Source organism: Lepidochelys kempii, chromosome 11 (assembly GCF_965140285.1).
Source record: "Lepidochelys kempii isolate rLepKem1 chromosome 11, rLepKem1.hap1, whole genome shotgun sequence".
In the NCBI taxonomy this organism is placed as follows: Eukaryota; Metazoa; Chordata; order Testudines; family Cheloniidae; genus Lepidochelys; species Lepidochelys kempii.
In genome coordinates, this window is record NC_136390.1 from 2,761,697 (window position 1) to 2,777,857 (window position 16,161).

Here is a 16,161-nt window from a genome sequence, read left to right on the forward strand (position 1 = left end):
GCAGCTTTGTATAGTCTCTTGCCGTGTGGTCTCTTTCTGTGTCCCAAAGACAAGCTGCCCATCCCATGGCCTGGAAACACTTCAGAGTCCTTTCCCTAGGCAGGTCCCTGCACACCTGGCTGAGTCCCCAGGCATGTCTGCCTTCTCTCAATGGGTCAGCTGTGTCGCTGATGGTCCTTAATGGGCCATCCAGCCGGCTAGGCAGAGCTGACCCCAACTTGTCTGGGGTGTCCCCCAGAAGCAGAGCATAAGTTTGAACTACAGACAGCATAGAGCCAATATTCCTAACTTTAACTACAAAAATGATACACACAGATAGACAGCATCATCCTAACCAGCAAACCATAACTGTGCCTTAGACACCTTATTTGACTCCCTTTATACAAGATTTGGTGCCACTACAGGACTTTGGTTGCAACAATGATCTATACGGTCCCAGCTTATGTCAATAACGTCACACCCCCAACGCAAAATTGATGCAGGAAGGGATGACACAAACATCACTGACTGCATCCCAAGAGCTCCGCATCCTTGGTTCTGTCTTACTACAGCAAGTATTGGTGTATAACCGAAATGGTTTATCAAAGTCATGTTCAATAACGTGATTGAATCTCTTTACAAACTCCAGGTAAAACTTGGTTAGAACAATAGTGGATTGGATCTGCTTTTGCGCCATGGTTCCTGTATGTCTCGTGATCTTGCCAAGAGCTAAAGAACATAGCTACTTTATCCATACAAACTCTGGCAAATGTTTGGAACCCAATTAACGTCAAGTCAATGTAGCTATTAATGTTGTCCATAGTACAGGAATCTTGGCATTTAGCTATGAAAGCAATATGGTAGCGTGTCTCAGTTTCCCTTTTCGTACAGGACATCGGGTCTGGAACCTCTTTTCCCCTGTGAAAAGTTCCAAGACTGTTTACAGGCATTAACTGTGAAACGTCAGTATAACAAGGCCTTTTAGCATAAAGTGAGTTCTCACGTATTCCTTTTACCGTGTCCAAGGGCTTTCCCAAAAGATTAGGCACATTGTACATTTTTACAGTTTTTGGTAACAGCAACACATTAGTCACAAAAATTACCATGAGCAATAACAACAAATCCTTTGCAAGTGTCCATCTCCAGTCATGTTTGTCATGCCACACCTTCGGCTCAATACCATTGGGGTTTTGGCATTTTAGGGTTAGCCTGTGGCTTCCCTTTGCAAAATTAAGTTCTCTTTTTCCTCCTTGTCCTGAAGGATCAAACCCTGATTTCTCTTGCTTAACAGAATTCACTGGCTGATTGGGTGTGCTCTCTGTGCTAACAGCTATTAGCAAGTTTCAGAGGAGCAGCCGTGTTAGTCTGTATTTGCAAAAAGAAAAGGAGGACTTGTGGCATCTTAGAGACTAACCAATTTATTTGAGTGTAAGCTTTCGTGAGCTACAGCTCACTTCATCGGATGCATAGTCCTTCTTCTCCCTGACAGCCAAGTAATTTGCATTACCACAGACAGGTGCCAGTTCACCAGTTTTCAGATCCTTAACTGCTGGATTCCAAGGCAGGACTCTGTCTTAAAGAGATACCATCCATTTTCACTGACAAGCCAGACTCAAAGTTCTGTTGTCCTTCCCTTACCAACCTCGGCTTCCACATGGAATTAGATGTTAAGTTCACTGAGAGACTACAAGTTATATCCAAAGTGTCTAGAGATGAGAGTTTACCTGCCATCCCCTGCATTCTCGAGAGATTTCAGAGTAGCAGCCGTGTTAGTCTGTATTCGCAAAAAGAAAAGGAGGACTTGTGGCACCTTAGAGACTAACCAATTTATGAGCTGTAGCTCACGAAAGCTTATGTTCAAATAAATTGTTTAGTCTCTAAGGTGCCACAAGTACTTCTTTTCTTCTGACATCCAGAATTACCTCTGGTCCATCCAGCGGATTCCTACACAATCCCCTTTTAGGCAAACTCACAGACTTCCCAGATAAAAGGTCAGAAGCATTCTCCTTCCCTTTGCCACACACAAGCTCAGGAATCTTTTCCTTCTTGCTTCAGGTTTCCACACCCTCAGTAGGTAACACAATCAAATCACCTTTCTGCTCTCCTTGTGCCCTGGCTAGGGTATCACCCAGATCAGACAGAGTTGCTACAGCCTTTCCCAACAACACACTAGCAACAGGCAAAATACAAGCGCCAGAATTGTCTCCTCTCTGGGATTTTACATAGACACTAACTGGATGCGACCTAGTTACAGGGCCATTCTCCCGAGCAGACGCAAACTTAGGACCCTTCCCTTCCTGGGCTTTAGTTGAATTCAGAACAAACTCTGAGACAACTGCACCATTCTCAACCATCACAGGCTGAAAGGCCCCTTCTGTCTGCTCCACAGACACAGAAGAGCCGGACACACTTTCTCCTTTACCAGACACCCAGCTTGGGATCTCATTCCCCTGGTCCCAGCACACAAGGCTGGTCACAGATAACTGCTTGGAGATTGGGGTAGCTCCCTCCACAGGCAAGTCAATACCCCAGACAGACACAGGCACGTTTCCCTCACTGTCACAATTCTCCACCCAGGTAACAGGTAAGGTCCAGGGACACTCATCTTCCACTCTCCTCGCCTTCCCACCCTGCTGACGAGACACAGCCATCAGCTCACAAGGCTGCCTAGGCTCATCCAGACTTTCCTTACCAAGCACCTTGCCACTCCCCACAGACAAACTGCTGCTCTTCTCTCTACCCTGAGCTACTTCCAGTAAATCAGTTACCCTTTTCAGGTTCACTTTCACAAGCTGTACTAGCCAACAATCCATCACCCATCAAAAATCTACCCTTTCCTTCCTCAGTTAGGGCTTTAACCTGACCATCCACTTTAATCAGCTCCTGACCAATGAGTTCTTTCTGTTCTTGATCTAATTCCAGGTTCACTTCTGAGACATTAGACAGACATTCAGAAACTTCATTCACAGACAAACTGCTTTTTTGCACAGACAAACAGCTATTTCCCACCAGGTTAGCGTCCCCCTCCCCCTGGTCAGAGCAATATAACATACCAACATTGTTACAAACTGAAATTTCAAGAGGATACAGTTTCTCAATTGCTTTTTTGACTTTGAGCTGAATTCTGGCAGTTTCTTGTCGCAGCTGGTGAACCCTCTCCTTAGCAGCGATCCTTTGCTTTCCCAGCCATCGAATTTCTGCTAGTTTCTGTTCATGCCCAAGTTGCCATTTGTTTGCTGCCTTTTGCATTCCAATTGCATCTGCAGCTTCTGTATCCTCAGGTAAGGGCTGTGCTCCTGCCTCCTGATCACTGGCCATTTACAGATCTCGCAGTTCTTGATTTGTAGCTTTCTTTCCAAAGCTTATCCGCTTTTCTGAGCACAAATCTTCCAGGGCTTTTTTGCTAAGGCCCTTATATGCTCTTTGCTCACCCATTGCAACTTCTCTTTAACCAACCAAACTCTCAATACCAAAATTCAAATTTGGATAGTGTGGGGTTCTGACCCAAAGCTTAATTGACCTGGTTCTGTGGATCCAATCACAACTACGCCACTGTAACGATGCTGGTTCTGGCGGGACCCAACTGAGAGTGCCAATTCAGGACAAATTGCTTAAAGCAGGGCAGTTACAGCCCAAGGCTGGGGTTTCTGTGCACACCAAGGCAAACCAAACCAGCCAAACAGAGAGGACTTTGGTTTTACCCCCCTGGCTAACCACAAGTCACACCAGCAATTCCCTCAGACACTCCAGTTTCCCAGTATCCCCACCAGTGCCATTCATTATGGGGACAGACGGTTATGAAAACCAATACCCCAGTAAAAGAACAAAGCTTCTCTCGATCCCAAAGGTCCAAGCCCCAGACCCAGGTCAATGTACAAGTCAGATCTTACCCACAAATCACACTATTGCCAATCCTTTAGCATCTAAAATCTAAAGGCTTATTCATAAAAGGAAAAGATACAGACGGGAGCTAGAATTGGTGAAATGGAATCAATGACATACAGTGATGGCCAAGTCCTTGGTTCAGGCTTGCAGCAGGGATGGAATAAACGGCAGGTTCAAATCAAGTCTCTGGAGAACATCCCCAGCTGGGATGGGTCCTTCAGTCCTTGGTTCAAAGCGTCAGGGTAGCCAAGTCCCTCCAGAGGTCAGAAGCAGGATTGAAGACAAGATGGAGGAGCTGCAGCAGCTTTGTATAGTCTCTTGCCGTGTGGTCTCTTTCTGTGTCCCAAAGACAGCATAATCATAACCAGCAAACCATAACCTTGTCTGGGACACCTCATTTGACCCCCTTTATACAAGATTTGGTGCCACTACAGGACCTTGGTTGCAACAATGATCTATACGGTCCCAGCTTATGTCAATAATGTCACACACTACAAAAGGTTTTTTTTCTCCTGCTGATAATAGCTCACCTTAACTGATCACTCTCATTACAGTGGGTATGGCAACCCCCATTGTTTCATGTTCTCTGTGTACATATATATATTTTCCTACTGTATTTTCCACTGCATGCATCTGATGAAGTGGGTTTTAGCCCAAGAAAGCTTATGCCCAAATAAATGTGTTAGTCTCTCAGGTGCCACAAGTACTTCTTGCTCTTTTTGCTGATACAGACTAACACGGCTGCTACTCTGAAACCTGAAACAAAGAAGTCATTAAGCACCTCTGCCATTTCCACATTTTCTGTTATTATTTCACCACTCCCCTCCTACATTGAGTAAAGGGCCTACCCTGTCCTTGATTTTCCTCTTGCTTCTAATGTATTTGTAGAATGTTTTCTTGTTACCCTTTATGTCTCCAGCTAGTTTGATCTCGTTTTGTGCCTTGGCCTTTCTAATTTTGTCCCTACATACTTGCGTTATTTGTTTATATTCATCCTTTGTAATTTGACCGAGTTTCCACTTTTTGAAGGACTCTTGTTTGAGTTTTAGATCATTGAAGATCTCCTGGTTAAGCCAGGGTGGTCTCTGGCCAGACTTCCTGTCTTTCCTACGCAGTGGGATAGTTTTCTCTTGCACCCTTAATAATGTCTCTTTGAAAAACTGCCAGGTGCCTTCAGTTGTTTTTCCCCTTAGACCTGCTTCCCATGGGATTGTATCTACCAACTCCCTCAGTTTGCTAAAGTCTGCCTGCTTGAAATCCATTGTCTGTGTTTTGTTGTTCTCCCTCCTACCATTCCTTAGAATCATGAACGCGACCATTTCGTGATCACTTTCACCCAAGCTGCCTTCCACTTTCAAAATCTCAACCAGTTCCTCCCTATTTGTCAAAATCAAATCTAGACCAGCCTCTCCCTTAGAACAGCCTCTTCACCTTGTGAAATAAAAAATTGTTTCCAATACATGCCAAGAACTTCTCGGATAATTTGTGCCCTGCTGGGTTATTTTCCCAACAGAAGTCTGGGTGGTTGAAGTCCCCCATCACCACCAAGAACATAAGGTTGTCCTTATTTTCTGACTTGTCCTAATTTGCGAAAAACTGCTAACTGATGTAGCTAATTCCTCCAGAGAGCAGTTTCTTACACCATAGGGTGTGTGAAACTGCTCTCTGTAGGGACTTGCTACCTGTAGCAGGGAGAGGTAGTGAATTGTTACCATTAGCAAGTTACTGATACGTATGGTTGTTCTTATGTGCTGACTTGTCCTAATTTGCTAAAACTTGACAGTGGTGTGGTGGGATGGAAGCATAAAGTGTTTGGCTTCCAAAGGACCCTGCCTGGATTCATTGTAGTGGGACACGGGACATGTGGAGGATGATTTAAACTCTTAATTTCCTTAGGGTTCGCCTTCAATATACTTCTATACTGGTGCAATCTCTGACCATTACAGTTCATCCACTCAGCTGGCAGCAACGCCCTTGTCCTGGTGCCTTGACTGAGAAAGGTTCTGATCAAAGGGAGCGTAGATTCCACCCCGCTCCTGGGGTAATATCTCACTGGAGATGAACGGGCTTGTTCAGAAAGAGATTTTGAAGTCTGTAGGGTAAAGATGAGCCAGATGGGTTTGTCTCCATGCAGGTATATTTTATTCTTGGGGGGTGGGGGGCTGCGTAGAAAGGAAAGAAGTATTTTGGTTTTCCTATTTCCCTTACTGAGGACCATCTATGCTCCCCTGAAATTTTTCCTGGCAGAAGCAGTTCCTATCTATTTGTCACAGGGTCAAAACATGGCTGCCGTCACACAGAGGCATTAGTGGTGGTGGAGGTGAGAAGAGGGCCCAAAAGTCCTGTCCCTCCCCCAAACCCTCCCATGCATGTGGACGCCATAATGTGGCTCCTGCTTAAATACCCTGATGGCAGACGGGGAGGGGCGGAAGGCCCTGCCAGCTATACGGAGCACCCCAGAGGAGCCAGGCCCTGTGTGGAGTGCATGCTGCTACACCTATTCCGTACTGGTGAGGGCAACCCTCACTCCCCAGGGCTCCTGGTGGCCCCGGGGCTTCCCCGGCTTCCACCAGCACAAGCACCCCTCCTGCCGCCACTGCTTGAAGATCTACCACCTTCTCCTCCTCCACCCCGTGGCTCAAGCTTTGCAGCCATACCTGAGCCCGCAGTTGGTAACGTGCTCATGATCTCTACAAAACATGGCATCGGTTGATTATAACTGTTGCTACTGAGGATCTCAAACTCAGCCAAACCTTGGTGGGGAGGCAAAGCGTTTGCTTGAAAAGCTGGCATGGTGTTTTCGGTGAGGGGAATAGCTCTTTAGAGGCTCAGGCTTCTCCCACGAACAAATGAGCCAATGAAGCAGCCTAGCAAAATCAACCAACCTCCCCTGCTATTTCCATTCGGAGGAGAATTGATGCTGAATCCTGCAGCTGACAGAATGTGATATAAACAAGTATCACACAGAAAAAATATTTCACTGCAGTGTTTTCCCCAGAAATTCAGATTAGGGGGGTGTTCAGAAATACAGGGGGAAGGGGGAGGACCCATGAGGGGTGAGACCGTGAGGGCAAAGGTGGGCTCTATGGCACCACAGTAAACACTGAAAAATGTTTCACAACCATTTTATTCGATTTAACTCATGTTTGTAAATCATCACACAAATTACAGTTGGCTACTCAAGCCTACTATGAAGCACTATACCTACATCCTTCTTGGTCCCTTCTTGTAATTTTGCACAGCTCCGTTAATGAATTTCTTGAACGCAGTGCATTCATTTTTGGTAGCTTCTCGTGTGTCAGGTGCTTCCAGTCCTTCATGACATGCTCATGATCAGGCAGAAGGCGACTTCTTTCGGAATCCAAAATTCTATCTAACGAGGGAAAAGAACGCTCGGCTGTAGCTGCTGTGACCGGGAGTAGCAAGAGATGAATTCCTACTTCCTTCATCCCAGGAAACAGAGCACAAAAATTGGGTCAAACCATTAGTGATGACAAAGAAGAAGTTGAAGTCAAATCTACATTCGTCCATCATATGGTATTCCACTGTGTGTTCAAATTCTCTGTTCTGTCCTGGTCCCGTGGCAACCCCATTGCTGGGAGAGCCTCACTCCACTCAACTGTCGGTGTTTTATAAGACAGGCAGCTGTAAAAGCTACGTAGAGGTTGATGGAATCCAGAAGTTGTTGTTCTAGAGATGTAAGAATCAAGTCCATGTACTTTACTTTTTCAGCTGCCTTAACAACACTTCTTGTCTTCTTCATTTAAGGAGTTAATTTAAGTGCCCTAATTAGTCAACGTCTGAACTGAAGTCTTTGCTTCTTCCAGTACGTTTTCAATGGATCTCTGATTGATCCAAGTGTGGCTTCCATTGCTGGACAGAGATCTACTACTGTTGTAGCAGATGCCTGAATGAAACCAAGTGGTTTCAACAGTAGACTTACAAGAGAGAGAATGGCCATAGTCTTCTCTGAACGTAGGAGCAAAAGTAATCCACCATCCACTACTCAGATCCATCCCATCTCGGTAGATACTTTCCAAAGCCAATAACAATGGTTGCAGTCATTTTAAGACAACAGTCAAGAATCGCTCATGAGAAAGCCAGCGGGTTTTCCCAGGTTGGACTAATTTGAACTTCAGTCCCAGTGCATCTTCTATATTTTCCAAGACCTTGAGTCCTTTTGGATTCTGACTGAAAAAGAGTGTAATGAAGACATTCAATTGATAGCTTCTGAAATGCCTTTTGAAGATTCTGCAGCTCGTCCTAGCGCTAGTCGGAGCAGATGGCCCCTGCGGTGTGTAGGGGAGAGACCAGAGTTACACTTTTCTCTGAGCGAAGCTTGTACTCCACTATGTCTTCCAGAGACGTTTGCAGCTCCATCAAATGCACAAGCAGCCATCTGTCTGGGGTTCAATTGAGAAGCATTTAACTCTTCTAAGACGTGGCTTGTCAGAGGTGCAGCCGACGTGTCTTCTATAACCTGAACATCTAGAAATTCATCTACTGGCCGACCCCTGACAACAAGATAACATAGGCAGTGACTTAACATTTGACAGCCATTTGCATCGGTGCATTCATCAGACACGTATGCACATTCTCTGAATGTGGTGAGAGAGGTCTTCACTTTTTCGACGGCTGACTCTTTCACTGTTGCACTGCATGCGTCTAGCCAGTCAGCGGAGTTTCTTGCAGAAAGACAGTGAGCATCTGCTGGTCTTGGTCGGAACCAGTGTCCAACTTCCAGATTAACAAATGACCATGCACTTAACATTGGCCTCCAGTTTGTAGCGTGTGGTATCTCTTGCTTAAAGAGAAAGGATGATGTGACAGCCATGTTTGTTTGAATAAACTGGGTTGTGTCACCAGCCTTGTAAAGTATTTCTAAAATTGGCTTTGACAGTGACTGGCTTATAAGGCTTTCTGCATGTCCCTGCAGTCCCGAGGATTGGTGTTTTGCAGCCTTTTCACAGCATTTGTCAGCATTGACTTTGCTGATCGGTCTGGCAAACCAAGCTCTTCCACTTTTACTCTATAAATCCATGGTATGCTCGCAGCTTGAATACTGCGTGCAGTCCTGATCGCCCCATCTCAAAAAAGAGCTATTGAAGTTGGAAAAGGCACAGAGAAAGGCAACTAAAATGATTAGGGATATGGAACAGCTTCCATATGAGGAGAGATTAAAAAGACTGGGGGACTTTCCAGCTTGGAAAAGAGACGACAAAGGGGTCTATAAAATCTTGACTGGTGAGGAGAAAGTGAAACGCTCCCTCACATAACACAAGAACTAGGGATCACCCAATGACATTAATAGGCAGCAGGTTTAAAACAAACAAAAGGAAGTACTGCTTCACACAACACACAGTTAACCTGTGGAACTCCTTGCCAGAGGATGTTGTGAAGGCCAAAACTAGAACAGGATTAAAAAAAAGAACTAGATAATCTCATGGAGGACAGGTCCATCAATGGTTGTTAGCCAGGGTGGGCAGGGATGCAACACCGTGCTCTGAGAGCCTCTGTATGCCCAAAGCTGGGAGTGGACAACGGGGGGATAGATCACTCAATAATTACCCTGTTCTGTTACTTCCCTTTGAAGCACTTGGCATTGGCCACTGTCAGAAGACAAAGGTATTGGGCTAGATGGACCATTGGTCAGACCCAGTATGGCCGTTCTTATGTTTTATGTAAAAATTAATGATAATATAATAAAAATGTTTAGTACAGAAACTCAACACCTGCCAAAATCAATCACTTGGGCAACACAGCTCTGTCTGCTGGATACCTGGGCAGAGTAGGCGAGCTCATGTAAATACAGCCTGGTCCTGAAGCCTTTCCCCCGCCCCCTGGCTCATCACTAGCTGTCAGGGGACAGCTCATTCACACCTTGCTTACAAATCATCAGTCTCAATTATAAGGTTGGCCAACATCGCGGACCCCAATGCGCCGACATGGTCAGCAAAAACAAGAGCTGTGTGAGGAGGCTAGTCTTTGTTCAGACTTTTCAAACCTGTTATACTTTTCCAGGTACAAGTATTTTATCAAAAAGAAAAGGAGTACTTGCGGCACCTTAGAGACTAACCAATTTATTTGAGCATGAGCTTTCGTGAGCTACAGCTCACTTCATCGGATGCATACCGTGGAAAATATAGAAGATGTTTTTATACACACAAACCATGAAAAAATGGGTGTTTACCACTACAAAAGGTTTTCTCTCCCCCCACCCCACTCTCCTGCTGGTAATAGCTTATCTAAAGTGATCACTCTCCTTACAATGTGTATGATAATCAAGGTGGGCCATTTCCAGCACAAATCCAGGGTTTAACAAGAACGTCTGAGGAACAGTGCTGGGGGGGGGGGAGGGAAATAATAAACAAGGGGAAATAGGTTACTTTTTATAATGATTCAACCGTTCCCAGTCTCTATTCAAGCCTAAGTTAATTGTATCCAATTTGCAAATTAATTCCAATTCAGCAGTCTCTCGTGGAGTCTGTTTTTGAAGTTTTATCGTACTTCATATCTGCTTTTAAAGTGCGTATTAATGTGTCAATTTCAGTTCAAATTTCCAACCAGTGACTAAACTGGCAAGAACTATTGGTAACTAGTTGACCACTGTGGGGGCGTTGGGGAAATTCAGGGGTCGGGGGGGCACAGGCCTCTGGGGGGGGGTGTAGGGAAGGCCCGGTTTCACTGAATCAAGTCTCCTGCTGCAGAGGAGCTGCAATGACTAGGCCCCACTCCATCCCAAATTCTAGGGCAGTTCAGATCCGGATCGGAGCTCGGCAGCTTGGGCTGAGACTCCGCATCGCCCGGCGCAGGAAACGGCAGCGTTCTTTGCACTGGGGCATGGCGCGTCCAGTCAGCGCAGCCTGCAAACCCTTCAGGGACTGGTTCCTGCGGCTCTGACAGGGAATTTCCCCAGACCCCAGCAGCAGGCTGGGACGGCCTCTGGCCCCAGGGCTCTGCTCAGTGGGATGCAGAACTCAGCGGTGCGGGGGATGCTTCTGCTCCTGCAGGGAGCTTCACCGCTTGGCTCTGCGGCCCTTCGGCCTGCAGGCAGGCGCCTGGCATGTTTATGGCAGGCAGGTGCGCTCGACCCGGCACACTCAGAATGCTTGGCGGTGTGTGGGATGCACTGTACCCAGAATGCCTGGCGGCAGGTGGGCGCACTGTACCCAGAGTCCTCGGCGGCGGGTGGGGTGTCATCTACCTGGGTGGGCCCAGCGCGTTCAGAGCGGCGTGTCCCTGCCGCCCGGTGGCCCGTGGCGCGGCCAAACCGGGGACTCTGCTGCGGGCGGAGTGCTCTGGGCCTGCTCTCCCCGGTGCCTCTCTGCCCGCGACGCCCCGCCGGGTCCCTGCTGATTCCCAGCGCTGCCAGATTCGGCGTCAGACCGCAGGGACCCGACCCACGCTCTCTTCCAGGTGCCTTCTGCTGCAGGGCTGAGGCAGGGTGGGGCCCCGGGGACAGATCTGTGACGAGATAACGATGCCACATGCCGGGCAATAAACAGGGAGTAACGGTGCCAGGACGGCAGTGGGCAGCTCCCAAGGGACCCTGGGACCTTGGCTCGCCTGCGTGTCCCTCCCCAGGCTCCTGCCCTTATATGGCGAACGCAGGCCCAGGCGAAGGAGGGGACAAAGGTCGCCCCGTCTCCGTCTCCGGCAGGAGAGCACTTTGCACAGGTACCAGCCGTCTCCAGGCTGCCGTCTCCAGGCTGCCGTGCCAAGCTAGCACTGCAGGAGAGGTAAGGGGCTGGCGGCGGGGGGGTCGGGTCTTGGCACCTTGGCCTGGCCCCTGCCCACGTGTCCCCTTGTGCCTGGCTTTGCCCTGCAGGCCCTGGGGGCGGATCTCAGGGCCCAGCCCCGAACAGCTGGGACCTACCTGCCAGCCCTCTCCAGCCCCCTCTGCTCCCAGGGTGGGGGGCAGGGCAGCCCTGGGGGGGCAGGTGGGAAGTGGAGGCCCCCAATCGATGAGGGCTGCTCCTTGCTCCTGGGCGAGCGCCCACACCCTTGAAGGGGCTGAGGACATAGGGCCTGATCCGAAGCACTGGGCTTTGGATTGGACCCACAGCCCTGCTGGGGCAGGGAAGCAGGGACCCCTCTGGGCTCCCCCTAAATCAGACCCACTCCCCTTCCCCCTTGGAGGTGCAGGCTGCATTTCTGATGGGTGCCAATCGCCTGCACCTCCCTCCGGCCCCACCCCTGCCGGGATGCACCGTGGTCCCACTTGATCCTTGACCCTCTGCCTTCAACTCTCAGGTGACAGCCACCGGCCTGGTGGTGTCTCTGGCAGCCCCAGGGCCGGCGAGCAGAGGGCCTGTGAGCCCATACAGTGTGTCTCTGCACGTCAGCGCCCACACAGCCCTGGGGAGGAGGGGCAGGAGTGGTATCTGCCTGGGACAAATGGGGAAACTGAGGCGGAGGCAAGGCCAGGCCACAGAAGGTGTCAGGGTCTGAGATGAGCCTGGCGGAGCCGCCCGGGGAGGTTTCTCCGGGCCTGGTCGCTGTTTGACGGCACTGCACAGGCGCGGGGATCTGGGGGCAATGGCCCCTCCATTGGGTGGAGGCGCAGCTGAGTGTGGGGCAGGCAGGTGAGGGCTGGGTCCAGCTGAGCACACGGGGAGTGGGGGAGGGCGGGGAGCAGGCTGAACCCCACACCCAGAACAAAGGCCCATTCTGGGCAGATCGTGGCCCCCTGCACCAGAGCCCACAAGGGACATGTCTGGGCCTGGGGTGGGGGGTTGCTCCAGCTTGTCCTGCCACAGGGGCCAACTGACCTGAGCTGAGCAAGAGGGACGAGTATCTGAACCTTTCTGAATGTCGGGGGCGGGGGGCATGATCAGCATGGGGGGGCATGCAGCCGAGTGCACCTGGATCTCGGGGGCGGGGTGTGGGGGGTGCCACCCTTCAGGGCTCTAGCCAGCCGTGAGCAGCCATAGCACAAGGCCAGGCAGGGGAATCCGGTGCCGATGGGGCTGGATGGCACAGAAGGGAGGGCACACGCTGGCTCCGGGAACAGGGGGGCTCATCGGCTGGAGGTCTAGGGCGGGTGAGTGGGCAGCGGCGAAGGGCTGGGAACACGGCGCCTGATCTCGCCCCTCGGACGAGGCAGGAAGGGCCAGGTTCACCCGCCACGTGGCCCTGCCCAAAGCGCTCATGTGTGAGCCCCTAGGGCCAATCACCAGGTGGGGCGGGAGGGACCGCGAGTGGGCAGCACGTCCAGCCCCCTGCACTCAGGCCCGAGCAAACCCGGAGCAGCCCTCACAGGGCTTTGTCCAACCTGGTCTTAGAACCCTCCAGCGCCCAGGACCCCGCACCCTGCCTTCTCCCGGCTACCCCTGCCTCCTGGGACGGCTTTTCTAGCCCTCGCTCGGCTTTCCTGCTCTCCTCCGGACTCTCGCCAGTTTATCCCCAGCTACCCGAGTGTGGGGTGCCCCCGCCCAGTGCCGAGCAGAGCGGGACATGACTCTCCTGTTAATACACCCCAGGATGACAGTCACACCCCCCCCTGCCCAGCCTGGGCGTGAGCCCTGCCCCAGGCCAGCCCCTTGATCCAGGTCGCGGTCAACCCACTAAAGCATCGATCATGCGCCGGGGCACCCATGGTCCCACGGAGCGGCTCCCTGCTGGGGGCCATGCTTCAGGGCTTCCCTGCCCCCCCGCCCCCGGAAGCAGGCACTTCCCACGCAGGTGGCAGCCAACCCCTGGCATCTGGAGCACGTATGTTTATCAGCCTGGCTGGGCCCATTTGTCCCAGCAGCCGGGCCCCAGCTGGCAGAGAGCGCCCAGGGAAATCCGCTTTTCCACATGCCTCCCTGTGCCAGCTTGGCACCCACCCACGCGCCGCACCCCAGAGAGCTGTAAAACTCCCACTGCCCAGCGTGACATCTGCTCTCTGGGCTGAGCCTGGGGATTAAACCGGGCACCTCCAGAGCTAACAGCACGAGCCACCGCAGCCTGAGCTGCAGAGCCCGGGCCTGGCCTGGGCACAGATAATGCACAAGGGCACGGCCGCTGCCCCTGCCCCAGAGCTGCCCGTCTGGCACCTTCCACCACAGCCCCCCGGCCCAGACAACTCCTCTCAGCCGTGGCGCTGCCCTTCCCCATGCCGTGCTGCCCCCCGGGCGCAGGGACTTGCTGGCACATGTACCAGGGGTCCCCTCTCCCCGACCACCAGGGGGAACGGGGCACCGCACCAGAACCGGCTCTGGAAATGAGCCCCCGCCCAGCCCCCACCGGGCCCAGTGCCGGTGCCTTGGCGCATGGGGTGCACACGGAGCCCCCCGCGAGGCTCCAGGCAGGGGCTCGGCTCAGCGTCTCCCTGTCATTAATGGGTGCTAACGAGGGTGTCACGAATGCTGCCTCTCCCCCGTGCCAGGCCCCCGCCGCGCCGCCCACCATGACGGAACTCACCGCCAAAGTCACCAAGACGCTGAACAGAACCACGCCTGGTCTGCAGATCTGGAGAATCGAGGTGGGTGGTGGGACCCGGTGATGGGGGCCCAGCCAGGGATGGGGCTCCTGGCTCTCTGCATCCGTCAGTGCCCAGGACTGAGAGCCACCGGCATGGCCTCGCCCGCTAACATCCCGGGGATGCGGCCTCACCCCAGACTCGGCAGCCGCCGGGGGAGGTCAGGCTGCCTGCAGGGGCGGTGGGGTTAACCAGCCACAGATTGCGAGCTCAGGCCAGTGGCACCAGGGTACCTGGGCCAACCCCACGAGCCTGGTTCCCCGGGGGGAGGCCCCCTCCGGCCTCAGCTCCGGGCGTTTCCTTCTCTTTCCAGAAAATGGAGATGGTGCCGGTGCCTCCCAAAACCTACGGAAACTTCTACGAAGGGGACTGCTACGTGGTGCTCGTGGTACGGGCTCTGCGCCGGGCCTGGGACGGAGCCGGGGGCGGGGGCAACGGGGCACCCTCCTGGGCCGGGTGGGTGGCAAGCTGGGCCGTGGGGCACCCTGCTGCCTTGCCCTGTGAGGGAGGGGGGACGGCGTGGGGCAGGGTTGCTTAGCACCCGGCAGTGTGTGCGTGACAGCAAGTGGGGACGTGCGCTCGGGCGACCGGGTATGCAAGCCGGGGTGTGCACCCCAGCCCGGGCAAGCGAGCTGAAGGGGGAATAGGCTGTAATATTTTTAGGAGGCCTTGTTTGTGCCTCAGTCCGGACAGCCGGGCGCCAATCCCACCCAGGAGTGCAAACAGGCACCCGCCACCCTCTGGGGAGCAAGGCCGTATAGGGGAAACTGAGGCACACATGGGCCTCTTCAAACTATTACAGAATATGCCCGCTTCATCACAATGCCAGGGAAGGGGAGGGGAGGGGAGGGGAGGGCTGGGCGGGTGCCTGTGCTCCGTGCAGGCTGGAGCGAGCGGGTGGCAGCATCTAAATAGGAGCGTGCCAGTCCGGGCCTGCGTCCGGCTGCCGGGGCTGCCGCGCTGAGCGGCTCCTCCCGGTTAGCTGACGGCAGGATCCCAGCCCAGGCCGGGCCGTCGGCCCCCAGACCCCGGAACGGGCGCGGAGCTGCGCCTGCCGCTAGCCCAGTGTCCTCTGGCCACAGACGCAAAAGACCGGGAACAGCTTCAGTTACGACATCCACTACTGGCTGGGCCAGGAGTCCTCGCAGGACGAGCAGGGGGCGGCTGCCATCTACACCACGCAGATGGACGAGCACCTGGGCGGAGTGGCCGTGCAGCACCGCGAGGTCCAGGGCCACGAGAGCAACATCTTCAAGGGCCACTTCAAACAGGGACTCATGTACGTCGGGGCTGGGGAGGCGGATCCACTTGGGGTGGGGGGGGCATAACGTCCCCCAACCCGCACCAATAGCGCGTGTGACCATGTCGCCCCCTTGGGGCCATTCCCGGGAACTCCAACAGCCTGCTCCTGAGCCGCAGCAGGAGGGGGCAGGCGCTCTCGGTCCTGGGTTCGATCCCCGCTCTCAGCCCTGGTGCGGGTGCATGGCCACGGGAGGGCTCTTTGGATCTGGACCCTGCTGTCTGGGCCCAGGTTGGATCCACAACCCGCCCAGGGTAAAGGGAGCCGCCAGCTAGCCCCTGCCCCATGGGAGGGACTTGGAACCCCTGAGCGGTCCCAGGAAGGCAGGCCTGGCAGGCGACGGCCAGGCTGGGGGGCCATCCCCGCCACATAAGCAAAGGCCCCCGCAGCTCAGCTCTCCTGGAGAACAGCAGGTTTCTGTTCCCAGAAGCTAAAGGACTCAGTTTCCCCAGGGACGGAGACTCGCTGGGACAGGAGCTCAGGCACTGAGAGGCAGCAGGGTCTAGTGGCTCCAGCAGGGGCAGAGGAGGCA

At 52.9% G+C, this 16,161-nt stretch overlaps 1 protein-coding gene across 2 annotated transcripts in view; it reads left to right on the plus strand.

Moving 5' to 3' along the window:
- VIL1 (villin 1) overlaps positions 1-16,161 on the plus strand; it is a 42,779-nt gene that overhangs the window by 11,871 nt on the left and 14,747 nt on the right. The window contains exons 1-4 of one of the 2 annotated variants that reach the window (XM_073304960.2): positions 11,442-11,603; positions 14,237-14,332; positions 14,643-14,717; positions 15,412-15,608. In XM_073304960.2, coding sequence (XP_073161061.1) covers positions 11,463-11,603; positions 14,237-14,332; positions 14,643-14,717; positions 15,412-15,608 — 509 coding nt within the window. In that variant the 5' untranslated portion in view covers positions 11,442-11,462. Of the gene's footprint in view, positions 1-11,441; positions 11,604-14,236; positions 14,333-14,642; positions 14,718-15,411; positions 15,609-16,161 lie in introns of those variants that run through there. The other variant, XM_073304961.2, reaches the window with a different exon arrangement.